This window comes from Falco peregrinus, chromosome 10 (genome assembly GCF_023634155.1).
Source record: "Falco peregrinus isolate bFalPer1 chromosome 10, bFalPer1.pri, whole genome shotgun sequence".
NCBI classification, from domain to species: Eukaryota; Metazoa; Chordata; class Aves; order Falconiformes; family Falconidae; genus Falco; species Falco peregrinus.
This window is the reverse complement of record NC_073730.1, coordinates 4,904,639-4,931,657: the sequence shown is the minus strand read 5'-3', so window position 1 is coordinate 4,931,657 and position 27,019 is coordinate 4,904,639. Positions and strand designations below refer to the sequence as shown.

Sequence of the window (27,019 nt, the reverse complement as noted above, 5' to 3'; positions counted from 1 at the left end):
TTTGCAGCAGAGGGGCCACAGGTTGGTGTTTCAGAAAGAACTATCGCTGAGCCATAGCATAGTTAACCAGGGAGGTTGTATGATCTTCTCTTGTAGGATTTTAAGAGCAAATTAAACAAACTTATCCCAGTGTAAAAGTGTTAAGTGGGTCTACATGATCTTTCAACGTACCTTTCAGCTTCTCAAGTGTGGTGGTTCAAATGCTTGAAAATGTGTATGGGAAAGACATCCCTGCATTTGTCAGGTTCCCCTTCTGTAGTGTTTACCAGCTTAAGGGGAGCAACTTGTTCTCTTTTTCTGCTTAGGGAAAACTTAATTGATCAAGAATGGTAAAAACTTGAAAATGGAAAACCGCAATGCCTGTCTTGTCTTCCTTTGCTAAATCCAGTGGTTCATTCCAGGCTAAATGTAGTCTCAGAGTTCCCAAGTTACAGCAAAACAGGACCTTATATACTGTCAGGTTCTTAAGAAAAGTTTTCTATGCCATCTGCAGGTACTTAAATTTTAATATATCTTATGCATTCAGAACTTCAAAAGAAAGCCCTGACTGCTGTGTTTTAAAGTTCTGAAGCTTTTCAAGTATTTTAATAGAATGGAAGTTCTTTTAGCTGTCAAACTGTTTTACGGAATTGAGTGGAAGGCTTTTGTATTTGAGTTTCAGGTTTGACTAAACACAGGGCTAGATTTGTATTTGGTTAGGAAATTACAGAGAGTAGCTATCACGATATTTCAGGGTGATATATCATCGAACGGAGACACTTGAAATATAATTTTTTGAACTGTGGGTTGTACTTATTTGGCTTTGAACCAACAAACTCAGGGAAACGTGACCTGAAGACTGAATTGCTGAGTCCAACTGGGCAAGGAGGTACTTCAGAATATTCTTGAAATGATAACATATGTAAGCAAGTTGTACCAAGTTTGCTGGCAGGCAATGTATTTTTGCACCAGAGTGAGTCATTCTAATGCAAATTCAATATGAGGTGGTGCAAGAAAATATATGGACAAAAAAAAGCTTGTTAAAAGGTGCTTGACAATACAAGGAGCCATTTGTCCTGTCAGAAATTCTTGCTGTTATCAGTGAGCACCAGTCTGTGCTCCCTAGGGGTCTCTGAGCTCCAGCGAAGGCTCTTCCATAAAGCCTGGTCAAGGAACAGGCAATGCATCTTTTCTCTGGAGATGCTGCCTTAGCCATAGTAGGTGCAGCTGTTTTAAATAAAAGTTGGGTTTAGGTGGAAATGAGAAACAGCATGCTAATACTAGGCTTGTTTTACTGATTCCTTTGGCCTCTAGGAAGTATTGAAATAACTTCTATACATTGTATTAAAATTTATAGTGATAATCCTCTCAGTGTAGCTTGTTGCAAACTTATAAAATATGGAAAGCAGTTTGCTTTACGGCTAGTGAAGAGGTTGGTACAGAAAGCTCTTGTTCTGTAAGTGCAGGAAAGTCTCGTTTGTAAGTACTGTCTTCCAAAAAAACCCCACAAGCTTTTGGTAAAAGTTCAAGTCCAGCCGTATCGTTAGGGCTGTGCGTTTTCAGAGCATCTGTCAGCAGTTGCATTAGTGCAGGGGTTGAGACATTCTTCATCTAAATTCTCCAGGCAACAGCAAGGCAAAACTTTACGAAAATAAAGCCTTTATAGTGGTGCTATTTGTATTTCCCCCTTTAAAGATTAGTACTTAACATAGTGGAAGGTAGTTCTGCACAAGTAATTTTCAGAGAAGCAGTTCTTGGCTTTTAAAGGGCTTGCCTGGAGGAGAATTTTGGGCTCATGTTTGCTGGAGCAGTACTGCGTGTCCTGCTCAGGCTGAGCCTCTCCGTAGGATTCATGGCTTTGGCAACACACATCGCCTTCTCAGCTCAAAGAAAAAGTTTGCACAACTGGCAGATGTTTAAAGTGCGAGCCAAACTGTATTAACTTGGCTGGCCGTTCAAAAAAGATACTTCAGCACCTGAGCAAGTCAGCTTTTCCTTCTGAGCAGCGGTGGTTCTAGTTGCCAAGTCATAGCATCACAGGACTGGCCCAGCTTTGTGCTTGACTAGACTTGCAGGTCAGCGTCGCAGAGGCTCCCGAGGCACGGCATGCAGAGATCGCTGGCCTTTGTCAGCTCTTAGCTGTGTCAGGGGAAAGATCTGCTCTTTCCCACCCTGCTAGCTGCAGCCCCGGGGAGGGCATTGCTTAGGCACCTTTCATTACCTCCACATGTGCAAGGCAGAAAATGTTTCTTGGGCTTTCAGTTTTCTCGTGACACAATATCTAAAATTTTCCTTGCTTGTCTGTCAGCAATAATAGGTTATCTCTTCTTCCAGTGTTCCTTGTTGTTAGGGGTTGAAAAAAATGTATCAATGCTTTCTTGAAAGAAATAAACTGAAAAAGTTATCTGAAATAGATTACATTTGTGAGGCAGGTGAGGAATCTATAGATTTACTTCTGGCACCAGTTAAGATATTCTTAATTTATTTAAAGCCCTTGCAGCAGCCCATGTGCTTCTTGAATGGTACACTGTAGTGACTATGCTGAGTTGCTACAGATAATTTTTGTGTTTAATAAATAGAAATTTTGTGAAGGGATTTACCAACATACATCTTACTAGTGAAACACTGGCACTGTTGTATCTTTTTAATCTTGATGTGGATCTCAAACCTTCCCCATAATTTGTGGCCAGTAGGTAGAACCCAGAACAACCTGAAAAACTGTTTTTTTTTACAGTCACCACAACATCATGTTGGCATGAGAGAGTATGTGCTTGTTGCTGAAACCTCTGTAGGGATTAGGTGGTGCTTTTCACCTGGCTCTCCATTCTCTCCTAAGCTGGCATCTGACTGTAATGTTAGTCACAGTGCAGCTTCCACCTAGCTTTTTTGCTGAGGGAGGCAGGTGGAAATGGGTATTTTATATGCTAGGAGGATTCCATCTTTGGTATGGACAGCTTGCAGTCTTTGCAAAATATATGTAAACATTTGTAGCAAAAGCAAGGGGACACGTTCTGCCCTACCAGGCAGCCTAGTGTCGCTTCTGCCTGCCCTGTGGTAGTTGTGTGTCAGTCAGTCAGACAGGCCAGCGGCGCTGCCCCTTGAAGTTCCGTGTACTGCTGTCACAGTGCTTAACTGTAACATCTCAATTGCCTGCTCCATCTAGCCACTGAGGAACATTTGTAAATATTTATTTTTTGGAGACTGTGTCCCAGTGTTCCTCTATTTGCAAAACTGCCAACCTCCACCAGCAGTGGGGGTTTGCAGAGGGTGTTCAGTGAAGGAGTGGTAGTTGATTACCTGTAGTTGCCTTTCTTTCTGTATGTGTTTTGGTGTTGTTTTTTTTCCTTGAAAATCCTTGAACTGCCTCCCTAAAGTCATGATTTCATTGGAAGAGAAGTAATTTGGGAAGCCATAGTCTTTTTATGTCCTCTCCTTAAGGAAAGCTAGTGCAACACAGAGAGGCAGGAGGGCTGTAGCAGCATGCTGAGAAGTACTGATGGGAGTTTGCTTTGCTCTGACTGTTGGCTACCGCGTTTCATATGTGATAACTTTAAGTTGTTATCAAATTCCCAGTTACAGGTAAGCAGGTATCATTAATGTTGGCAGGATGGCACTGCCAGGTAAAGCTTAAAATGTAGTGTAAGCAGGTTTTGGTTCATAATTCTTCTGAAAGAGGCTTAAGCTAAGCAGGGTGAACAGTTGACTTCTGTTATGGTATGAATTAGGCGAAATACTGTTAAACACAGTAGCTCAAATTCATGCTGTGTGGGGTAAACTATAGCAGTGTAGGTTGCAGGCAGCCTCTATGAAGCTGCCCTCTCTTTGTCTGCTTACTGTTGCATAAATGTGCTTTAGCATAATTCAATTATTTTGACCAGTCTGTTTCTAATTTATTGTTTTATTCCGTTCTTACAGGCAGGCAGAAGTCCTGAAGGCTGACATGACAGGTAATTGCCTTAATTGCACAGTTGACCTAGCTGCTAATACTTGATTCCTGTTTTTGTTTGTGTTTCTTATGATTATTGCTCCTAAGAATTCTCTGGAAAGTATGTGATGTTATGTTAAACATTTGTCCTTTGTATATAAATCAATAGCATTTTAACAACTGTGCCCCTCTCTCTTTTATCTAAAATAAGCGTATTTTTAAAGTTGACTTTGAGTGTTTTAAAGCATTTGGAGATGGAGATCATGCCCTGACTCCTATCCCAGAGACTGTTGTCCACACTACCACAGGAACTGCTGGACTTGGATTAGCAAGTGTCTGGATGGTTTTGAGAAACCTGGGTGATGGAAATGTTGATCTGAATGCTACCACATGTCATGAAAGTGCAGCCCATAGATGCTATGAAATGCTACAAGCTATGTTTTGAGCTCTATGTATTTATGGAAAATGTAAATTATTTATATGAGTGTATCAGCCATCCAGTACAAGCAGCTTGCATAATGGACCTATGCTCAGCTGTGCTTACCACCTTGGTGTAGTGCATGTAGCAGGTTGGAGTGGTCCCTGTAGGAGCATTAACTGCCTGGATCCATCTAACCCAGCAGGAGTAGCTGTACCATCAGCAAAACAGTTTCCCTGGGTGAGAACCATCCCTTGTGCTCCTGCAGCATGCCCCCCCGGCCCCCCTAGCTCAGGTGCTTTTACAAGGCAGGGAAATTGGACTCTGTAACTCGAGATAGCCGGAACAGTGTTTGCGTTCACCCTGCGTGATGGAAAGCAGATGGCTACCCAAGAGGTAGCAAACGGCAAGGAGTAGTACTTGCCCACAGTGTTCTCCGGAATACCAGTGGCATTGGCTTCAAGGACTGTTTTGTTTAGCATCACCTGATGGATTTCTTTTCTGCTAATTTTTTCAGGCTACTCTGGAAATCTTTCTAAATCCGTTCAGTGGCAAGAAGTTCTGCAGCTTAATGACTTGCAGGGAATCACGTTCTTCTATCTGTCTTTTTTTTGGGTGTTTGTTTTTTTGTTTTTTTGGTTTTTTTTTTTTTTAACTTGCCAGCTGCTGTCTTTGCTCATGTCTAGTTTTGGTGTTGTAGGAGACTGATCAGTCAATTCCCCAACCTGTCTGTAGTTTTTGTATGTCACTATTTTGATGAATCTCTGATAAAAGTGGGTGTTTGGCATTGGATATCTTACGCTGTGCTATGTTTTTTCATTTGGTAGGTGAGTGAGAAATCAGTTGGAGTAACTGTAAATTTGAGTATTCCAAAAACTGTTGTGTCTTTGTTTTTTTATTGCTCAGATTCGAAGCTGGGTCCAGCAGAAGTCTGGACGTCCAGACAGGCTCTACAGGACTTATATCAGAAAATGTTAGTGACTGATTTGGAATATGCTTTAGATAAAAAAGTGGAGCAGGACCTGTAAGTACCTCAATAAATTTGTATGTATATATTTAATCTGGACTGATGAGGAGGAAACGCTGAGACTTCCAGAAAAGCGATTGTATTCTATGAAATGGTTGTCTGACTTGCTTTAAAATGAAGAGTTGTGCTGTGGGTGAAACATGAGAATGCACTGCAGAGTCAATGAAGAGCATTCAATAAGTTAGTATTTTACCTTTGGCAATTTAGTAGCAGCCATGTTATGCAGGAGTGGGTTTTAGTGAGCCAGATGGAAGAAAGAGAGCTAAGAAATAGGAGCCTTCTGTGATGGCAAGAAGGGGCTAAAGTGGAGTTTCCAGAACAGAGGAGATTTTTCCTGGTGTAATCACCTGGAGCTTTGAGCAAGGTCTAACAGGAGGAGTTGAGTAGCTGCTAAAGACCCTCATTTTAAGCCCTCTGTGGTAGGGCTGGGCAGAGGAGGAGTATCAGGAGGGGGAGGAATATCAGGAGAGAACTTTACAAATCAGGGGAGGATCCTCCTGGGTTTTCTCCAGGCCCTGAGTCCATTCCCTGATTTAAGATGCAGACATGAGTTCTAACAGGTTTAGGTTAGAGAAGCATGTGGTTCTTCCAGCACTGAGGGAAGCAAGATGAATAGGCTGGCTGGGTTGTCCTGTCCGTGCCTCCAGTTACTGAGTGATTTTTAACCCTGATTTCTACACCCTACATCCTGTTTCAGGGAGGGAGCACTATGCTGTGTAAACCAGAACAATTATAAGCAAATATTAATGCTGTTACAGTGTTAGCTGTATAGGATCAGGATCTGTTTCCCTAGTTATGAGAGGTGAGGGAAAGGTAGTTCTTCCATATTAAACATTATTTCAAATCAGAATGTTGCCTGAATTTAAATATTCTTCATTTCCATGTCTGATGCTATGTAATTAAACAATTCTTTCCTGTTGCTTATGCCATCTGCACTTTCAAAGTGAAAAAAGGAAATGTTTCTTTTGTTTTCAGTTGGAATCATGCCTTTAAAAATCAGATCACAACGCTACAGGGTCAGGCGAAAAACAGAGCAAATCCAAATCGGAGTGAAGTTCAGGCAAACCTTTCTCTGTTCTTAGAGGCAGCTAGTGGCTTCTACACACAGGTGAGTTGCAAAAAAGTGTTGGCTGTGGTGTATTTGCATAGTCTGGAAGCAAGTGTGCCTCGGCCTTACGCTGCTTGCGTGTGGGTCCTTTCCAAACCTTTGGCTGTCAGACCTCCTGTGCCGTTCATGAGAGACGGGCTGCAGTATCATACCAGCATGTCATCTCTTTGAGGAAGGCTGGGAGGATAGGTTTTAGGGGGGTGAAACCTGTTCTTTTCCCTTAGAGTAGGAAATTATCGCTGTACTGGATCAAGCAGTATACTCTGCTGGTGGTGGTGCTCTCGGCAGAACGTGTTTGCAAAGCTGGTGATGTGCTTTCTTTTGATCAGCCGCAGCCTCAAATTGATCTGAAACTTCTGTGAATCTGGTAGTTGTTTTGGTGCTCTATAAAAAGATGGCAACAATTTCAGTTCCCTTCTAATAGAATCTGCTTTAAAGCCTAATATGTGCTGCTTTGGGTCAGATCGAAGGTCCATTTAGCACCGTATTTTGTGTCTCTCAGTCTGCTGTGACCGCTCAGTCAGCATTAAGCAGCAGGAAAATTGCTCTAGTCTCTTGCTTTCTGGCTGTATGTTTGTTGCCGCCTTGAGCTAGTTTGTATCTGAATCATGTAGCTGTTAGGAGGTCTAGCCTTTAATTGACTCTCCAGTCCCTCTTGAAGCCGTTTACTCTGGTCTCTGCAGTGATCTGTGGTAAGAATTCTGTATTTTAATTGTAATGTCTAAGAGTAACACAAAAAAACCCCACTAAGCCCAACAACAAACATGTTAACTGATGATTTCATTGTACTCTTAGTTCTTTTTTCTGCCATTTCTCCAAAAATTCCCATTCACCTTTTCATTACTGTGTATGAAATTGTGGGTCACTTTCATAATTCTTTTTCATCTTTAAAAATGTGAGACTTCCCCCATATAGCTAAAGCTCAGCAAAGAAAGTCATTGTTGTTCATAGCTCCAGTTATTCAAGAACAGAAGTATGTGTAAAATTCCAAAATGCAGGTGGACTGAAGGATGTGTGATGACGCAATGTTTAGTGCTTTGTTCTGTGTCCCTTCCTTGTAACTCCAGTGATGAGCATTGAGTTAGTGTTTTCCAAGAGCTATGTACATACTACATACATACCTGAATACAGCTTTTTTCCTAAATAATAACTAACTTAGTGCCCACCACGGTTGTGCACGTAAGTAGTGTGGTTGTCCTCAAGAGTATCAGGTAGCATTTACAACATATAATTTTTTTGATGAAGACTCTCAAGCTTACAAGCACATCTTCAGTCTGAATTCTGTTTGGTTTTTTTGTCAATTAGAATTTCAAACTTCAGTTACAGGAACTTTTCTTCCTGTATAGCAAAACTTTTGAGTGCTCTTGCACTAAATATCTTTTGTGAGGTTTTCTGTTGATTGTAAACGGGGTGTGATTACTTTAATGTATTCCTTACTGCTGGGTGTTTGCCCATATTCTCTTCCAGTGTTAGATTTCAGTTGGTAGATTATGGAAAATTAGAGTCAGTGTGTGATAATGGCCTTAAAGATAATTTGCCTTTCTATCCTTTTTCTCCTTGTTTGGTGTACACTTCAGCCACATTGTCACTGCTGAATCCTCTATCTTGAGTAGTGGTCTGACTAGACTTTCTGTCGTGGCTAGTTTGCACTGTCTTCAGGTTACAACAGGCACTGTAGGTCATTCTTACTCTATCGATTCCTAGTTTGATTCTGAATATCTGCAAGACAACCCCAGTTTTTTCTCCAGAATCTCTGTGATTATCTGCCCCCCTTCCCCGCCTTCAGCATTTTTTTCGGGAAAGTTTTTATTTGAAGCAGCCAGTCTGACAGGCTGTGGCATGGTTGCCTGGGGTTTTCTACCATCTCCACTGTATGTCTTGCAAAAACCTTGTTCTCCCCTGAAGTGTATTAGGGATTTTTTCTTTTCCGTGTGTGACGCCACAGACTGGGTTGTCTTTCACTGTTTGCTGTGATGCTTATTGTCCCATTTTCAGTCTAGAGATTTTGCTCAGGCAAGATACGTGCTCTGCAACTGTGAGGCCTGTGTAAGTGACAACTTTGAAAGAAAGCATGAATTTTCCTAATTCAGCATGTCGGAAGATGTCAGGTTCCTTTCTTTTACCCAGCTTTCATCTATGGAATCCCTCTTGTTTGGGGATTTTTATCTACTATACAAAAGTCAGCAAAAGAGGAGGGAAGTGTAGCATGAACCTTTTTCTGCAGCAAGCAAAAGCACCCCATTGCATGTTTAGCCACTGACAGCCCTGAGCTTTCTATATGCCTTTATCTGGAAGCAGAACGCTGCTGCAGGTCAGTTTTATTTAGAGACCGAGTATATTCTCAGCTGGGAGAAAGTCTGTCAATTCTTACTTGCATTTTTAACCCTGTAACACTTTGGAACACACACTTGTCATCACTATATGGTTACTGTTACTTTCCACAGTATTTGCTGGAGTCCATTAGGAAAAACTTCACAAGCACAAATTAGGATGGCAAAGTTCAAGTTTTCCTTCAATTAGCTTCTGAGATATTTGATCAAGTAGCTGATGCCTTGTTCTTTGAAAGAGTCTCACTGTTTAGCACAAATATTTACTGATGACTCGGGCACTGAACTGTTAGCTGCTGTTGTCTTATGTTGGCTACAAACTTGGTTTTGTTCTGGCTTCTCTCTAAAATTTAAGTCAGGGTGGTGCTGTTTCTTAAGCTGGAACAAGGTTGTTTGGAGGATGAGTGGCATTCCCTTACATTATTTTCTGAGAATGGTGTCACTTCATCAAAATATAAAAAAAGACTGTCTTCCTCTTGAGTGCTCTACTTAAAAAAAAAAAGGCAAAACAACAAACCAACCAAAAAACCACCCCAAAACCTGAACAAAACAGATAAAACCCAACAAGATTAGTAGATCTCTGATAGTCTCCGCTGATACACGCTTGGTAATATAAGTATCGTGGGAATTGAGTTGCTTACTGGTTTGGGATGCACAGCTCTTAAAGAAGAGTACAACTGCTCTTCATGGTTTTGGGCAGAATAATGCAGCATGGAGTAAAGAATGTGATTTTAAGTCTCACAGTAACCTAGGCTTGTTCACTTCAAATATGTTTAGCCAAGCCGTGACTCTGAGTAATGCTCTGTTAGTTTTGTCAATTGTTTCAGTGCTTTTCTAATTACTCTTTGTAGCTGCTACTAAACCAGACCTGTTTTTCTAGTTATTACAGGAATTGTGCACAGTTTTTAATGTAGACTTGCCATGTCGTGTAAAGTCTTCCCAGCTGGGAATCATTAGCAATAAACAGACGCACACCAGCGCCATAGTGAAGCCTCAGTCTAGCTCCTGCTCTTACATCTGCCAGCACTGCCTTGTCCACCTTGGAGATATTGGTGAGTTTTTGAAGGAAAAAGAGGTGGGATATTGAGTTCTAGCTGTGTTCAGCCCTCACACAGAGGGTTCTGTACATAAGATGGGCAACTGCTGGAGCAAGTGTCCTCCAAATTAGTAGCTGATTGTATGTTTGATGGTTGGTGCAGGGGGAAAGGTCTGGAAAGTAATGCTGTTAGACTTTTCTAATGTGTGTTACACATTAACACATGGAGACAGTTAATCACTAGCTTTCTAGTGATTTGCTAGAATCTGTCTTCTAGCATACTAATCATGTTATAGCTGGTAGGCATAGTGAAACGTTGAAACCGGTAACTGTTACAAAAGCTTGTTGCAGCAGGCTAGCATACTTCTCCATTTCAGAACATAACTTTTAAATCTTACATAAAAAGGCAACAATTAGAAATCCAGCCTTTCATAGACAGAGTTAAGTTCATTATGTTCAATGGGTTTATTTCTTTATTGATTAAAGCACAGCTATGTGTTGCAGAAAGTTATCTTTTCACAGGAAGCTGCAGTTGCTTTTGGAACAACCTAAAGGTTGATCTAGTTTCTGATTGTGCAAAGAAGTGTGAAAAATATTTGTAGTTCTCTGGTTGTGTTGCTATTGGCACAGCATCTTTCTGTGTAAGAACTGATAAGCTGTGCCATAAGGTCTCAGGAAAAAACACCACCTCAAAATTCAATGCATTGAATCCTTGTGCTCTTTGGTGTAATTGTATGTTTTTGTGACGCTTATTTCTAAAATAATAGTAAAATGCTCTTCAGATAAACTGGGTTATATTAAATGCAGGACAGTTGAATTTTACACCTCAGCTTGGGTTTTTTGTTGTTTTCTTAGCTCGCTATAGGAATCAGACCAGCCAGGCAGAGTCTTACTACAGACATGCAGCTCAGCTTGTCCCTTCTAACGGTGAGTCTGGGATACCTTTTTGGTTTGTAATTTCGAAGGAAGATTTTGAGGTACTGCTTTTCTTGTGTGGCAGTTGGAAACTTGGGATTTTAAATAAACCTCTCTTCCCCAAATATCAAAAACAATCGTGCAACAAAGCCTGACTTGTTGGTAAATAGCTGTTTCCCTGATCTGTGTCACTTCTCTCCTTTTTGTGAATATTTAGAAACAAAAAAGGTAATGCACAGCTTCATTCCAAGGCTTCACTGCTGCTACATTGTACTGCGTTAGATTCATATGTTACGAAGTACAATTAAGGAAAACTTGCCTACCACCAGTGTTTTTTTCTTTTATTGCAAATTGGCATGTGAACAAAGTTTAGTAGCTAAAATGGGATTTTTCAATTTGTTCATGCACGTTAAGGGCTTCTTTACTTCAGGGATGTAGCTTTTTAGTTATTGTCTTACAGTGGTCCAAAACATAGACATAGTGATAGAAGGATAAATCATTTTTTAGCCAGGCTGCTGAAACCAGTAATGCAATTTTTTTAGCTAGTTATATTCTACCTGGAAAAGTTTCCTTACTCTAACTATAGGAATTTTTACTGTATAGGCAAAAAATATGACTGACTATTGACAGTCATATTTGCCTCATGAGCTAAAATTGGGCTAGATTTTGTCCAAAGAGATGAAGCTAAAAATCTGTTGTGGTGAAAGGTTGGTTTTGACAGTACCATCTTATTTAGAGAAAAATCTTATGCCATATTTGTTGTCCAGTTTTAAAGATGTGTGAAAGCAAGCAAAACACACACACACACACACACAAACACACAAACCCAAACAAAAACCCCCACCCCAAAAAATAACGGCACCACAAATCTAGAAGCTTTTTCATTTGAGTGGTCCTGATATGAGGCTGGAGTAAAAGGGTCAGCACCTGAACCTTGTCTGTTGAAGAGTTTAGCACTTTGTGCTCGCTTTTCAAGTGACCCCACTTAATCTGCAATCTGGCATGCTTCAATCTGTGACAACTTGTCGGACGGTTTGTCTTTCTCTCTGTTAGGTCAGCCTTATAATCAGTTGGCTATTCTAGCTTCCTCCAAAGGAGACCACTTGACCACAATTTTCTACTACTGCAGAAGCATTGCTGTGAAGTTTCCTTTTCCAGCTGCCTCCACTAACCTACAAAAAGCACTTTCTAAAGCACTGGAAAGGTAAGACAAAATCACAATGTGTTTCTGCTTGGATAAGATGGAGGAGACTTCTTCCAGATGTACCTCTCTTGCCAGAAGTTATTCATATTTGGTAGTAGAAACAGGAATTTCTCAATCTCCGTCCAGTCCTTACACGTGTGGAATAAAGAATAGTTTGTGTCTGGGATGCTCCTGAGTGTGAATAGTGAACGCAGGAAATAAACATATTGTGCCAACGTGAAAAAGTAGCTTTACATGCACATTCCTCCTTTCTTGAACTTCACAGGAAAACTGTGTTATGTTATGTGCAGCTGTGTCTAATTCCAAAGGCTAAAGTTGGGTATTTCTGTTCTGAATGTAGTCGTGATGAGGTGAAGACTCGATGGAGTGTGTCTGACTTCATCAAGGCTTTTATTAAATTCCATGGCCATGTGTACCTGAGTAAAAGCTTGGAGAAGCTGAGCCCTCTTCGAGAAAAGCTGGAAGAACAGTTCAAGGTTAGTTCTAATAACATATTAATTAGTATATTGAGGAGGTTATTTTTAGCAGCTGAGTTCTGAAATTACAGTCCAATAATAACTTTTTCACATGCTAAAATACAGGAAGCTCAAGTAACCAGTTGTGGGAAGTTTGTATGACAGCTAACACTGGATAGTTCTGTTGACTTCTGCAAACAGGGACTTTTCGCATTTGACACGGGGTGCATTGCTGGTAGAGATACAGGAGAAATCAATGACCACCGTTGATTCTGTGCTCTTTAACCTGGACGATTCTTGGGTACCCGTGAAAAGCACTTGATTCATCTGCAAAGTCTTGGCTTAGTTGCCTGAGTAATTTTGAGAGCTTCGTTTTTTGGATGGTGTTCATTCATTCCCACTGGTTATTAAGGTTGCTTTTAATCTTCCTCAGACAACTTGCCTCTCCTGTCAGCGGTTTGCCTTTAAAAAGTGTTCCAGTACTTAATTTGTGTGTAGTCTAGAACTACTCAGAACACGTTTCCTCTGGAAAATCTAGGTGCACCCATTAATTATATAGCCAGCTCATTAAGTTGGACAATACAGAAAGGATTGAAACAAAGATAATTTTGTAAGGTATTTATACCAAGGTAGTACAGTTTCAAAGACGACAGCATATTAACTGTTCGGCTCTGCTTCATCATCTTCATTTGTAGAAAATGAGTAGGTAGTACAGATGTGTTCAACAGAGCAGTTGGGTGCTTTTCCATATTAAGAAAGGGGAAGCTGGTCTTAGCAATATAAAGAATTACAAATATTCTTCACAGTGTCATTTTTGCGTTTTTGCGTTGAATTGGGCTGCAATTAAGAAACACAAAACTTGTTGGGAATTGTATTAGCTTTGAATATGAGCTGCTTGAACACTGGGAATTAATGTTGTCTCAAAATTAAGTAATTGTGTGTCTTTTTGTGTGTGGTGTTGGCTGTTGAACAAGTACTGCTTTTTCCACAATACTTTCCGTCAATAATTATGAGCATTGCTCAGGCATGTGGAACAGTCTTATTTTTCTGAACTGATCCAGAGTGTTAAAATAGAGCTAATCAAGCCCTGCTTTGTTGTTAGATTACTTTTTTGTTTATATTATGCAACATAAGGTTTAACTTACTAGAAAGCAACTCTCCGACTTAAATGGGTTGAATGTGGATGTGAAATTGGCTTTATGGTGGATAATCACTTTTAACTTTGTGGCTGATTTTTAACTCCGTATGAGGAGAATGGTCCTAGGGTTAGGAGTGTTCAGCCAAGCCCACGATTCTGCTGCTGACAGCTCTGCCAGTTTGAGCTGTTGGCTGTAGAGTGCTTCATGCCCTGAACTAAAAACCAAGGTTGAACGTGGAGCTCAAACCTTTTCTTGTTGCTTACTCTGGGGAATCCACTTGCCTCTCTGACTGTTGCATCTGAAGGTAAGTTGGTTGTGGGTTAGGATATCTCCTTTTTTTCCCCCAGTGCTCAAAAAAACCATTTAAGTTTCTTTCCTTGTTCTGAGAACGGTGTCTTTTACTGCATAGTTACTGTTGTAAATAGCTCATGCTATTTTGGTCCACCGTGGCATTCCATGACCCATGAAGTCAGATGTGGAATTAGGCTTTAATACATAACCACACACTAGTTAAATTTTCCTGGGGTGTTTTTTTTTTTTTTAAATGTCACCTTCTCCGTGCTGTTTCTTTGAAAAACTGAAAAAATACAGTAGATATACATGCCTCTGCAATTCCTGCAGTTGCATTGCAGTGCTGTCATTACACATTAAAGTTGCACTTGCTCTGAAAGAGAACCATATCCAAGGGGATGTTGATTTGTGTGCGTATGACTTGGTGTATGAGCAGAAGCCTTGGGCTTAACAGTGGGCATCTGCCCAAGTCCTCGTGGGAAGCCCAGTGCCGTGCTAATAGAGATGACCTGAAAATAAAACTTCGAATGAATATTGCCTTAAGGGCAGACGCATTAGTCAAGCAGTGAAGTAGCAGCTGTTAATCCTTTCAAGTCCATGCTTTACCATATAAAAATACATACATCATACGTGTGCTTTTGTTGCAGAGGTTGTTATTCCAAAAGGCCTTCAATTCTCAGCAGTTAGTACATATTACTGTTATCAATCTGTTTCAACTACATCACCTGCGAGACTTCAGCAATGAAACAGAGCAGCACAGCTACAGCCAGGATGAGCAACTCTGCTGGACACAGTTACTGGCTCTCTTCAGTAAGTATGAAAACTAATTGATTTTTGTATTTCTTCTTCATTTTTATATGGAATCCAGTAGTAATTTGCTGTCGGTGTCTAGCTTAATGGTTGTGTGAGGTAAGTGATGAGAATAGATGTTATGGGAGAAAGACAAGAGAGAAGGATCATTTATGTCTAGCAGTGCTGACTAATACTGGATTTATGTGCCCTGGACTTAGTCTGAAGCCCTGCAGAAGTCTGCATGTTTTTGCTGGTTCTGAAAGAACATTTTAACTTGGGTGCAGAGTTGGATCCAGATTTTCAGTGGGTAGTGCCCCTCTTGGGGGGCTGCTCTGCAGCTGGCCACAGTGCGGTTTGAGCAGCTTTGAATGGAGCTATTTCTGAGTCACCAAGACTGAAGTTGAAGCTGACAGAACTAGGTCCTCAACTGCTTCTGTGCTCTTGATAATATCAACCGTGAGATAAGTGGGAGTGCAGAGCATTTTTGACTCTAGCTGCATAATGCTGATTTGCTTAACCTGATCTGGCCCATGATCAGCTTGGCCTTGTTCATAAACACCTAAATTTCTAAATAGCTGGGTTTCTCCAGTTTGCTGGCCTGGAGTTGATTGTGAAAGCACTGTAGTCACGCTGGTGTGGTTACTGTTTCTCAACTTGTATGCCTAACGGGTGTGAGCTGCAGAGCTAGCTCTGATGGATTTGTGTGCCTGCTGACCTGGGGAAGTACGTATAATACAGGTAGACAGTCGAGACCATAATTTCTAATAAATGAATAAATATTTTTGTAATGAGCTTGTCTCACTGGCTTTTGTTAACCTACCAAAATCATTTGCCATGACACACTTGAAAAGGAGAGGTGGGGAAAAAACATCAAGATTCTGCTTCATGCTAGAAAACTCTCTTCTGAAAAAAAAAAAAAAAGATATTCTGATCTGTTGGTGGATTAAGATGAAGTAATTGGGCAGTTTTGTTCTAAAGAACTAGCTCTTAAAAAATAGGGGTTTATGGGTGGGATGTGTTTGATAGGTTATTTGATCAATTTTCATGTGTCATTCCTGCATCATTTGGTGTTTTTTGGTTTTGTTTGCTTTTTTCTTGCTCTGTTTCTAGTGTCCTTTCTTGGAGTTTTGTGCAAGTGTCCTTTACAAAATGACTACCAGGAGGACTCTGGGGCTGCATACCCTCTTCCAGCTGTGAAAGTTTCAATGGACTGGCTGAAACTTAGGCCCAGTGTTTTCCAGGAGGCAGTGGTTGATGAAAGACGGTAGTGAGTGTTCATCTTTCTTTTGATACATTTGATTGAATAAAGTAATAATAAGTGGTGATCCACAAATGAGTAATGGGGAAAGTGATTGTACAAATATTACAGACATCAAAATGATAGAGAATGTGTGCTAAAAAGCTCATGGAACAAAACATGAAACTTGTAGGCTACATGAACAAGTTCACTGTTGCAATTGGCTTTAGGCTTGCACGTAACTTTTTAAGATGAGGGGGATCTATTTTACCATGTCTGACTTGAGCGTAACTACTGAGTGTACCCTTAGTCTAACCTTTTGTAATGATTTCTCAGATTAATCGTGGTAGGTAGCAGGAGAATAGTTGCGTTAATTTCATGCATTAAGCAGTCTCTTCAGCAGTACTGGCATCTGTGTTTTCTGGCTTATCATCTAGGAATTAAATTGAATTTAGTAGAGGATGTCTTTAAAAGTCAGCACAGGCATTACTGTTCTAGATTGTTGCGATGATTTTCCCCTTCTGCCTCTAATCTTGTATATTTAGGCTTAAATAGTTCAAAATTCGCCAACTTTTTAAATAGCCTTTTAACTTTTCATGAATTACAGCAATTCAATTAAGTGTTTCTGACCTGTAAGACGTTTCTTCAGATCAGGGTGGCTGTTACTGACACAGATGGATGAGTATTTTTTCTAGGATGGCCACAATAAGAAAAATGGTGTGAAAGCAGCTTGCTTAGCTGATCTTGTGCGATGTGCCACAGTAGTTTCAGCTCTCTTGGGATTTATTTCTTCCCTATTTATTTCTAATCAAAGTTGTTCTTTGCCAACTAAACACACGCGTGCACATGCCTTTATTGGTCTCTGTTTAATAACCTGATGTCTGTGTTATATTGAGAAGTCTTCCTTATTCTGAATTCATACTTAATTGTGCTCTTGGTTCAAGAAATAATCCTTATTCCTTTTTAAACTTTCAGTTGTCCCCACTCTATGCTTATGATTTTCCTGTGAATAATTAATCGTACCCCAGACTGCACAAGCATCTGAAATAGGAAGGAAGCCTAGAAAAGCAGGTGCATCTGAACGCAAGAACTGAGGACAGAAGTGACTACATAAATACTAGTGTGTTGTCTTTGGAAATGAGTTTTTCCAGACTTGCCCTGTGGAAGCCATATTAGGTCTAGATTAAGTGTGTCGCTACATCACTCTTCTTTAGGAATCTCTTACTATGAAATCTCATTATTTCAAACGTGTAGGAAGGTTGCAATTTACTGTAGGTTGCAACAGACTTGGACTCTTCTTTTTTTCCCTCCTTCTGTTCCTTGTCAGTCACGGGAAGGAGCTGTTGCTTAGTTTAGCATAGAGAATAAGCATAATGTTTCCAGTCCCTGTGGCGGTGCAGGAAAGCAGCTGACCTCAGGCTTTTGAGTGCATATTGCATTCTCCAACCCAGGTGCTGGATGATGACTGAAAGCCTTGCTGAGGAAGGGCAGATCCGTTTCACTAACATGGAACATAGTGAGCACCTTCCTAAAATAGTTTTATGTTGTTTCCATGGTCTTGGTGCCCATCACTAAAGCAGAAGAAGGATGCTTAGACTTTTGGGTTGGAGCTTTTTAAAAATAGGAGAAAGCAGCCTGTTGGTGGTGGTTAAATGTTAACCACCTATGCAGCGATTGTTGAGATTTTTAAATTATTTGCTCCAGGGCCTTTGTAAAGAATTTCCAGTCATTGCTTGTACTGCTATTGCCAATGCAAGGCAGCAAGGCTGCCAGCTAACCTCTAGTTTAATGGTCTTACTCAGTGCAACCCTTACTTAGACCATCTTACTTTTCTGGTAACTGTTTCAGTGCTACAGTAGAGTGCTAATGTTCTTAGAGTGCTAAGAACAGAAGTACTTCTGCACAGCTGTATCTTGATAAATTGTTTTGCTTCCCAACTGATTAATTTATTGTGCCTTGAAAGCAGTCAGCTTTGGACTGGGAAACATGAATTGCAAGCAGGTGCTCTGAAGGTTTCCTTGTGCAATAGGTTTGTCTGGTTAAATTCACAGCAGGCTTTCTGACTTGCTGGGTAACGAACACTGTGCTGCGAGTGCCTGGCTTCCTTGGTAATGTTAAATTGGCTTTTTAAAGATTTTATTTTTCCAATGAGGTGGTTTTTTTCCCTGACACTTGAGAGAAACTTTACCTTTTCTTGGGAATCAGAGATTAATGGAAGCTGTGGCCATGTAACAGAGTTCAGTGTTTTCTTGGTAAGGTAAATAGATTCCGTGTTTTGCAGTTCTCATGGTTTTTCTGTTTTCTGATTTGTAGCATATGGCCCTGGCTGATTTCTCTTCTGAACAGCTTCCAGCCGCATGAAGAAGATCTATCCAATAATAATGGTAAGGATGCTTCTAGTCTGTGCTGTAAAGCGCTGCGAATGGTGTTTTTCCTGATGTTATGAGGAATTGCAGTTGAAGAGCAAATAAGGGAGCAAGTTGTCTTCTAGTGTTAGTGCATATGAATACTTTGCAAATGCTGTTTCTTCATGCTGAGCGGACTTTACTTTACCATTCCTGAGCTCTCAGGTTGCAGGGTGGACCAGTACAATTGAGCATGTTAATTATACCTTATGTAGTGACCTTGCTGAGATACCTACTTATGATACTGTACTCAGTGCTTTCATGCTTTCTTTACACTGTTTGTCTGTTCACCAGCAACCCCCCTTCCAGAAGAATTTGAGCTGCAAGGATTCTTGGCTCTGAGGCCCTCGTTCAGGTGGGTGACAGCTGAAGGAGACTGTACTCTTACTGATACCACTACTTTGATAGACATTGTCCTGTTCTCTACCGTATCTTATTTATGAATACTTACTACTGTATGGATTGATGTAGGTGTCTTTTCAGAACAACTGCAGTAGTCATTGTAGCTAAACTCTAGGGAAAGTGATGAGCTTGTAATATTGCTCATGACTTTTTTGGTTTTCTTCTGTAGTCTTCCTACTAGTGAATTGAAAGGGAAGAATTTGAGAAGTGAGGAAAGGAATACTTTTACATTAAAACTTCCTGATGTGATTTTACTTTGCTGTTTTTTACTCTTTTTTTAACTGTATCCCTGTACATGTACAAATGCTGACTAAATGTCACACATATTCATTCAACTGTTCTGTAATCTTTATCATCACACAGATGAGCTTTTTGGCCTTCTGTTTTAAAAAACCAACCACCAAACCTCTTTAATGTATAGCTGCATCTTAGCAGAAAATTATATCTGTGAATCGGGCATCTTGTAACAGTCATGTTTTGAATAGTAGCTGGTGAAATTTCACAGCTTATAGTAGAGTGTCGCTGACCAGTTGTCTTTCTAAAGAAATACCATGTTGCAGAGGGTAATGGTGTAATTATTTTTCCCTCTCCTATGTCAAAATTAGGAACTTGGATTTTTCTAAAGGCCACCAGGCAATTACGGGAGATAAGGAAGGGCAGCAACGTCGGATACGGCAGCAGCGCCTGATCTTCACAGGCAAATGGATTGCTGATAATCAGCCAAGGTAATTACAAGTAGCTTCTCGGTGTTTCATTTGCTGCTGTAAGCTTAGTTAATGCAGGTACCAGAGTAGAATGTTATTTTTCTCACTATTCAACATGGCAATTAGGTATAATATAAATACGAGATGCTGACAGCACCAATAACATGTTGTGTGGGTCAGCAACCATTGCTTCATAGAGTGGTTATGTTAAGGAATGTATTTGGAATAATGTGCTTGCTTTTCAATTCCCTTCTGTCTTTTTCAGGTTGATTCAGTGTGAAAATGAGGTAGGAAAGCTGTTGTTTTTGACAGAAATCCCAGAACTATTACTAGAGGACCCTAGTGAAGCCAAAGAGAGTCTCGCCTCGCAGGAAACATCTATTGCAGAGCCGCTATCTACAGATGGGAGCCCTGGACTCAAATCAGTTCTGTCCTCTGGCAGAAGCCTGAACAACAACTGTGACACAGGAGAAAAACCAATGGTCACCTTCAAAGAGAACATCAAACCACGGGAAATGAACAGAGAGCAAGGGCGAGTCTATCCCCCTAAAGATGTAGGTAGGGAAAGGCGGGACTATAGCAAAGGAATAGTAGCCAATAAGAATGATGCGAAGAAGGATAACAATAAAAGAAAGAACGAGACCAAGAAATGTGGCTTGGATAAGATGCAGGAAGCAGGAAAGCAGAACGTGGCAGTTCAGGTAAGCTTTTAGATCAAAGGGGTACTGCGTCTTAGGCGGTACAATGCTTGTGTCAGGGCTGTGACTGCTTGTATAGAGTATGGTAGAGTTGAGGTCTCGCTGTGGGCCCTGCAGGGACAGCTAATGCACAACAAAAATAGAAACACAACTGTCTCAAAGACCAGGTATTGGTGATCTTTGGGTCTCTGTCCTTTTCCTTGATGCTCTCTTGATTTGTTGGGGGGGAAAACACAGGGAGCAATGAAAGGTGATTTTGCTGTATGAACCTTCTTAAAAAATCCAGACTTCTGTCTGTTGTTCCACAAATTATTCAGGCTGCGAAGGCTGTTCGCATGGCCAGATCACAGTCATGCTCTTTCTCGTACTGTGGTCTGTTGTGAAGGAACTGGGTACTCTGCATTTTCAGTTCAGTTGACTTGTGCACATTCAACAAATTGAATACATCGCAAAAACACCAAATTGTATATGTGAGGTAAGATCCTCTGTAACGTGTGTGCAGTCAGGTGGCCCTCTGTGGAAGTCAGGAAAGACACACTGCTCTTAAACCATGTATCTCTCTGTGCTCAGGTGCTTGCTCAAAACTGTTGGCTTCATATCAGCTGCTCTATCAGTTATATTTTTTTGAAGCATGCTTTTTTCCTCTGTTTCTGTGAGCATTATGTACAAAAATGCTTACCTCGTGAGTAAATAGTGAATTTACTGGTCTGACTTCCATCAAGTTGTAGAAGATAAGGGTGGAGAGTTTCAGGGTTGATCTGATCTGTAGCTGGATGGTTTGGCTGCATCTCAGCCATTGCCTGATGATGTCTGGAGGCATTTAGTAATAGCAGTGGAGACTCTTATTATTTCCCTGGAGAAACTGTCAGTTCTTCACTGTTCTTGCAAGTGGAAATTATTTCCTAATGCGCTTTATCTCCCTTGCTTCTGTGTAAACCTACTACTAATTTCCGAAGCTGGTCTGCAGAGTAACTTAAGTCTTCCTCTTTGCAACTGCTCTGAAGGCCTGTGCAATTGAGGTCTTTTTTTTTTCCTAAGCTAGACAAACCAGCTCTTTCATATTTCCAGCTGGTGGTGTTAGGACCCTTGGCTCATTCTTGTTCTCCTCATTATTTGCTATTAAACATAATCATTATAAAATGGAAGTTCTGAACTGGCATTGTTATTCAGTTGGTTTTGCAGGGGTCCTACCAAGGCAGGTAAAAGGGTCGTAGCCTACAGAACCATGTGGCAATTGTTTGTGAGTCACCGCACAAGATTCTGATATCTGAAAGCCAATGTAGGTGAGTTAGAGTAGCAAGTTTCTTACTTATTTGTTGAAGTCTGGAATGTGGTTGCAGGCCTGAGCACAGCTCCCAGTTTTGGTATGTGTGCCCTTGAATTGGAAAAGAAGGACTTGCTGATAAAATACGCTGGATCTTCTGAGAAGTATGTCTAGTTTTTTTGGATAGGGAAGACATTTTAATTTTGACCCAGCTGATTTATCAGAAATTTGCTTGTCTTAGTCTTAAATGTTTACAAACTCAAGAAGAACTTACTGCAAACCCAGCAGTAGAAAAATATGTTTTTAGGTGGTTGGTCACTTTTCATCTATTGTTGAATAGAAATGCATTTTGACTTTTTAGTTGCATCAGCTGTGTTTGTTATGGCACCTATTCCCATGAAATGCCTTTTGGATGCCTTTTGGTTTGTATAGTTTGGTGGTCTTACTTATCCAGACCTACTCCAGAATATGGGGAGGGTTTGATTCCCACTCTCTGAGAAACCAGTGTAGGTTTTGTATCCTTAGGTGGTTTGTGAGTGCTCTGTCTGCTTTGGCCTTCAGGTTTTATCTCCTCCATAGTTCGTTGCCTTCAAAAGCCTAAATGCTACAAATGTTGCAGCTCCTACTTAGCAAAAATGTTAGCGATATTATACAGAAGTAATCAGTCCTGTTTTGCAGATAAGTAGAAACCTGGGTGCTCTGAGGCGATTATGAAAGTGTGACATAGGTTGACTCTCTTCTCTCTAGGGAAAATAATGTTAGATGCCGAGGAAAGTTTAATGCAGACTTACTTGAGGTGTAACTTACTTTTCAGAGGTCACTGTGATGAAATAGTGCTTCTCTCAAGCACTGCGTAGGAGAAAGTAGTTGGTGGTGTTGACACTTTTTAGGTGAGATCAGGTAGAAGTGTGGAAGCAACTGAAATTTGTCTGTCTTGATTGATGAATTTTAGATACTTAGGTTTTAAAAGTTAACTACAAGTCATGCAGGGTGGGGGGAGGGCTTTTGGAAGCAGTCTTTAGTAATGTGCTACAGCAGCTTTGAGTTTATGGCAGACTGGAGCTCATGTTTTGAAATCCCATGGCAGGACGAGTGTCTTTGAATTCTCTGACATTGCTATAAAAGAATGCATAGCTTTCAGTATGGGTTATAAAAACATTTGGCTTACTGTGCAGAAAAAAGGGACAGCATGATATAAGTTGAATTTATAGAATGTGGTGAAGGGTGAAGCTGTCAGTGAATAGATGTGACATGAGCAGGGGCTGCATCATTCGTGGTGCTTAGCATCAGCTAGAACCTTGAGGTAGAGTTCACTCCTGACTTTTTCTAGCGGGAAATCAAAAACATGCCCAAACCTCCCTTACAATCTACTTTTTAAATTAAATGCAAAAAATAAACCACTCTCCCATAACTTCTAAATGGGGACATTCAAATTTATTTGAAAACAAACTTGAGAAAACATTTGAATGCATCTACCCCTTTACCACTGTATTTTGGCAGAAAAGACCTGCCCTTTAACTCCTTTCAACTCAGCAGCACTAAATGTTGAAGTAAAGCCCACACGGTTTTGGTTTGTTTGGTTTGAATTTTTAAATTTGGTCTGTGATAAACCCCTCTCTTTCAATCACCTTTGAGGCTTGGCGTCAGGTCTGCTCCTGGGCCCTTTCTGTATTGCCCGGGTTCCTTGCTTGCTGTCTTTTTCCTGCCTGCTCCATCTTGCATTCCAGGCAGTTCTGCTGAGCTGAACAGAAAGGGAAAGTAGTCTTCCCCTCTGTCTTCCTCTCCAGGAAGACCCAGACCGCAGCAGACTCAGAATCAGGTAAACATTACATTACATTCTTCTCTCTGCCTTTAACTGGTGCAGCTCTTTTAACAGAACATACAGCAGTTACACAGTAAACTGAAAGAGGTTTAAACACTTCTGCAATTTGTCTTATATGCTCTTGGTCAAAAGAATTTCGTAGTATGCAGGAGTTGGTGCGTATATGTCACCGAATGGCTTAGGCTGAAAGTTCCCTAGGAAGAACATGGTAGTGTTTGTTTTTTAAGGTGCTGCAGGTAAGTACCATGAGTTAGGTTGAAGTAGTGCCCTAGGAGAAGCATAAGAGCATCTGCACTTTTTGTTTTGTTTCTAAGGCACTGCAGTTGAGCAGCATGGTAAGTTCTTTGTATGGTCTGAGGATATTATGATGTCTGCTTCCCACTCTCTCGCTAGAGAAGGAGCCTGTTGCATCTTCTGGGTAGATCTCCCTAGAGTGCTTTTGTGAGGCAAGGAGTGCCTGAGGACAGGCAGGGTAAACTGCCTGAGGTCAGTGAGGAGGGAACTGGGTTCCTGTGTTCCAAACCTCTCCCAATTACTTAGGGAAAAGAAAATAATCTCTCAGACAATCTGGGAGTTCATTTTTGGGCTTGAGACATGATGTGGGTAATTACAGGAGAAGTTGTGTAATTTCTTCTTACTTTTTTGTGTTAGGTGAAATCCCAGACAGAGATGAGGAAGACTCCGGTGTCTGAAGCCAGGAAAACACCTGTAACTCAGACTCCAAGTCAGGCCAGCAGTTCTCAGTTCATCCCCATTCATCACCCAGGAGCCTTCCCTCCCCTTCCTAGCCGGCCAGGTAATTTACATCATTCTTTTGAAGTGTGGTTTACTCTTCACTGCAAAGAAAATCTTGTAATAGTGGTTGTTACAGCCTCTGAAGGTGGGAGCTGTTTTAATGAACATGCATTCTCACATTGAGAGTCTTACTAAGTAGTAAAGAATGGGCATAGCAGAACTGAAATGAGATAAATAAGATTCCTTACGCTTTAGAATCGAGGTCTGTCGTAAAATCTGCCGCCTTCCTTCTTGTTTAGTGGGTGTGAGATCAAGGAGCTTCATGGTAGGCTGTTTCTGTAGTTAGTCAAAACATGACAAAGTCTCCTGCTAGCTGAGGAGGAAGCGTTCTCTGTGTCTGGGACTCCATTACAGAAGATCAATCACACTGCTTGCTTCTTTTAAAGCTCAGTTTCTTTTGTAGTGGTGCTCATGTTTCAGGCTGTAACTTGTGTGGTCTTACTTGCTGTAGTTGCCACATTGCGTGTTCCCATTTTGTTGTAGAGTGTTCCTGTCATACCTTGCTGTTCATGTTTGCTCACGAAATAGCTGGAAGCTGTATCTTCCCTGCAGCTGCTACATGTAGTTGCTGGATATAAGACAGAGGGACATCTTCCCTGCTCCAAAGTCAGCGTAAAATCTGGCCCGTGAGACACAGAATTAAAGCTTGCCTTCCAAACTTGTTTTCGTTGTGAACTACAGGAAAGGAACTGATCTTGTGGAAATGAGGATTTGTTTGCTTACCATCTGTCTCTGTCTAAATTAATCCAGAGACTGGTGATCCTCTGGGAAGAGGCAGTAGACTTATCGACTGCTTCTGTTCATTGCTCCAGAAGTTTAGTCACTGAAAATGTGTGTGTTTGAGGGGAAGGGAACTTTGGGAGTAAAGCATCAAAAAACCCAGAACAGTGAAGGAAAAAAGTAGAAGGGAAGAGAAAGTGGGGAGACTGACGTCTGGGGTGGGGGGTGGAAACATGTGACTCTCCCAGATACTGCCCTTGACTGACTGTTACCAGTGCCTGGAATATTGCAAGAGAACCTGAGAAAAAACTCTGGATCCCCCTGTGATCACAGCATGTGTGTGCAAGGGTGAGAGAGTTCATTTGGAGTGCATGTATGCAAACTGGTGTTCCGGGTCCTCGCGGCCTAAATGAGCTAAATGAGCAAAATAGGAGGAGAAAGGAAAAACCAAACCACCAAATATTTTCTGGAGGGGAGCTATCTGCTCTGTCAAATTGTGCTTAAAGGTGCATTTTTATCTTTTCCAGGGTTTCCACCTCCAACCTATGTTGTTCCCCCTCCTGTGGCTTTCTCCATGAGCACAGGATACACCTTCCCAGGTGGTGTTTCTGTCCCAGGAACCTTCCTCCAGCCCACAGCTCATTCACCTGCAGGAAACCAGGTGCAAGGTGGGAAACAGTCCCACATTCCTTACAGCCAGCAACGGCCCTCTGGACCAGGGCCAATGACACAGGGACCTCAGCAAACACCACCTCCTTCCCAGCAACCCCTCTCATCTTTACCAGCTCAGGCAACAGCACAGTCCGCAAGCCAGTTACAGGTCCAAGCTCTGGCCCAGCAACAGCAGCAACAGTCCCCTACAAAAGCTGTGCAGGGCCTGGGGAAGAGCCCACCACACCACTCTGGATTCCAGCAGGTAAACTCGACTAATGCAATATGCTAAGCTTTGTTTAAAAATAAATGGCAACGTTCAAGACCTAACGTTCCTGGATTATACCTTTTCAAAACTGCCATTAAAGACCGTAAGTGTGGAATTTCGATCTGTGAACTTCTGGGCAAATTTTAGAAAAGAGCTGAAGTTTGGTGGGCGTGAACATACGGTTCTATAGCGGAGAGGAAGGCATCTACTGGAATGGGAAGGTGGTCACTCTTTTCTGTGTGTTTCTGTTTATAGACAAGGTATTGAAGGTGGTATTTCTGTCTCAGGCTTCTCTGGTTTCTTTGTGTGAGTAATGAGGACTGAATCTGAATCTTCACCCACACTCTCCAGTGAGCTAACTGGGTTGCAGTGTCAGTTCTGTCACAGATCTTAGTTTTATGCTCACGTTGTGCTAGAGATAATCTCCCTTCTGGCATGTCTGGACTTGATGCTGAGACCCTCCTGATGTTCTGGGCAGCAAAATGCTGGCTCCCTACCTTAGTAAAGGTGTTTATAAGGTACTGGGTTAGAGTAAGGATTATACTTGGCCGTTGGGGTAAAGTGTGACTAAGGAGTATTAGATGTCTATTGAGACTGTGAATTTTGGCGAATAGATCAGTAGTTTAATCAGTAGTAAATCAGAATGTTTGTGGAATGTCTGTCACAAGCGAGCCAGACCAACAGTTTGAATGGAGTTAGGTGTTCAGTTAACGTGAATTGTTCCTGCTTGCTGGTGAAATCGTGTGTCTCTGCCTCAGTATCCGCAGACAGACTCATCGAAGCAGCTCTGGAACCCACCTCAAGTTCAAGGCTCACTGGGGAAGATCATGCCCGTTAAGCAGTCCTATTACCTGCAGGCCCAGGACCCTCTCAAATTATTTGAGCAGTCATTGCAGCCTCCTGTGATGCAACAGCAACCTCTGGAGAAAAAAATGAAGCCCTTCCCAATGGAGCCATATAACCAGAACCCCTCAGAAGTCAAGGTGCCAGAATATTACTGGGACTCTTCCTATGGCCTGGCTGACAACAGGGTGATGGCACAGCAGTCTAACATGGACCGCAGGGGAAAGCGGCAAGGAGTCTTCCGCCCAGAGCAGGATGCTGTCTCCAGGATGACCTTTGAGGTAGAGATCCATGCTATGAGCGGTGAAAACCAATGAGACTCTGATACTCCTGACAACTCTAGGAGTTTCCCTGTTTCAGGAATGCCCTGTAGCCCCAAGTATGTCTATGTGAGCTTGTTTAGTAGGGAGCTGGGTATCAGTAAATGGGATTCCAGCAGACAGCGATGAGTTCTCCATTTTAGTTGGCTGTATGTGAGATCCGGCTGTTGAAGATTTGGTTTCAAGTAGGTGTAAGTCTTGTTCAGTGTAGCTGTGACATTGATATTTGCACTGTGTCTGCCAGGCCAAGAAACATGGCAGCTGATAGTTTTGG

At 41.4% G+C, this 27,019-nt stretch overlaps 1 protein-coding gene across 8 annotated transcripts in view; it reads left to right on the top strand.

Annotated features, from left to right (window-relative positions):
- The window catches only part of SMG7 (SMG7 nonsense mediated mRNA decay factor), a 53,930-nt gene that overhangs the window by 18,211 nt on the left and 8,700 nt on the right, over nt 1-27,019 (top strand). For 6 of the 8 annotated variants that reach the window (XM_055815184.1, XM_055815186.1, XM_055815185.1 and 3 more), the window contains 16 exons: nt 3,895-3,926; nt 5,229-5,346; nt 6,325-6,457; nt 9,665-9,836; nt 10,676-10,747; nt 11,789-11,939; nt 12,280-12,415; nt 14,472-14,634; nt 15,727-15,883; nt 18,167-18,237; nt 18,553-18,613; nt 19,266-19,385; nt 19,630-20,065; nt 23,800-23,944; nt 25,191-25,579; nt 26,341-26,706. In XM_055815184.1, the coding sequence (XP_055671159.1) occupies nt 3,895-3,926; nt 5,229-5,346; nt 6,325-6,457; nt 9,665-9,836; nt 10,676-10,747; nt 11,789-11,939; nt 12,280-12,415; nt 14,472-14,634; nt 15,727-15,883; nt 18,167-18,237; nt 18,553-18,613; nt 19,266-19,385; nt 19,630-20,065; nt 23,800-23,944; nt 25,191-25,579; nt 26,341-26,706 (2,722 nt within the window). The remainder of the gene's footprint in view (nt 1-3,894; nt 3,927-5,228; nt 5,347-6,324; nt 6,458-9,664; nt 9,837-10,675; nt 10,748-11,788; nt 11,940-12,279; nt 12,416-14,471; nt 14,635-15,726; nt 15,884-18,166; nt 18,238-18,552; nt 18,614-19,265; nt 19,386-19,629; nt 20,066-23,799; nt 23,945-25,190; nt 25,580-26,340; nt 26,707-27,019) is intronic. The other 2 variants (XM_055815189.1, XM_055815187.1) reach the window with 2 other exon arrangements.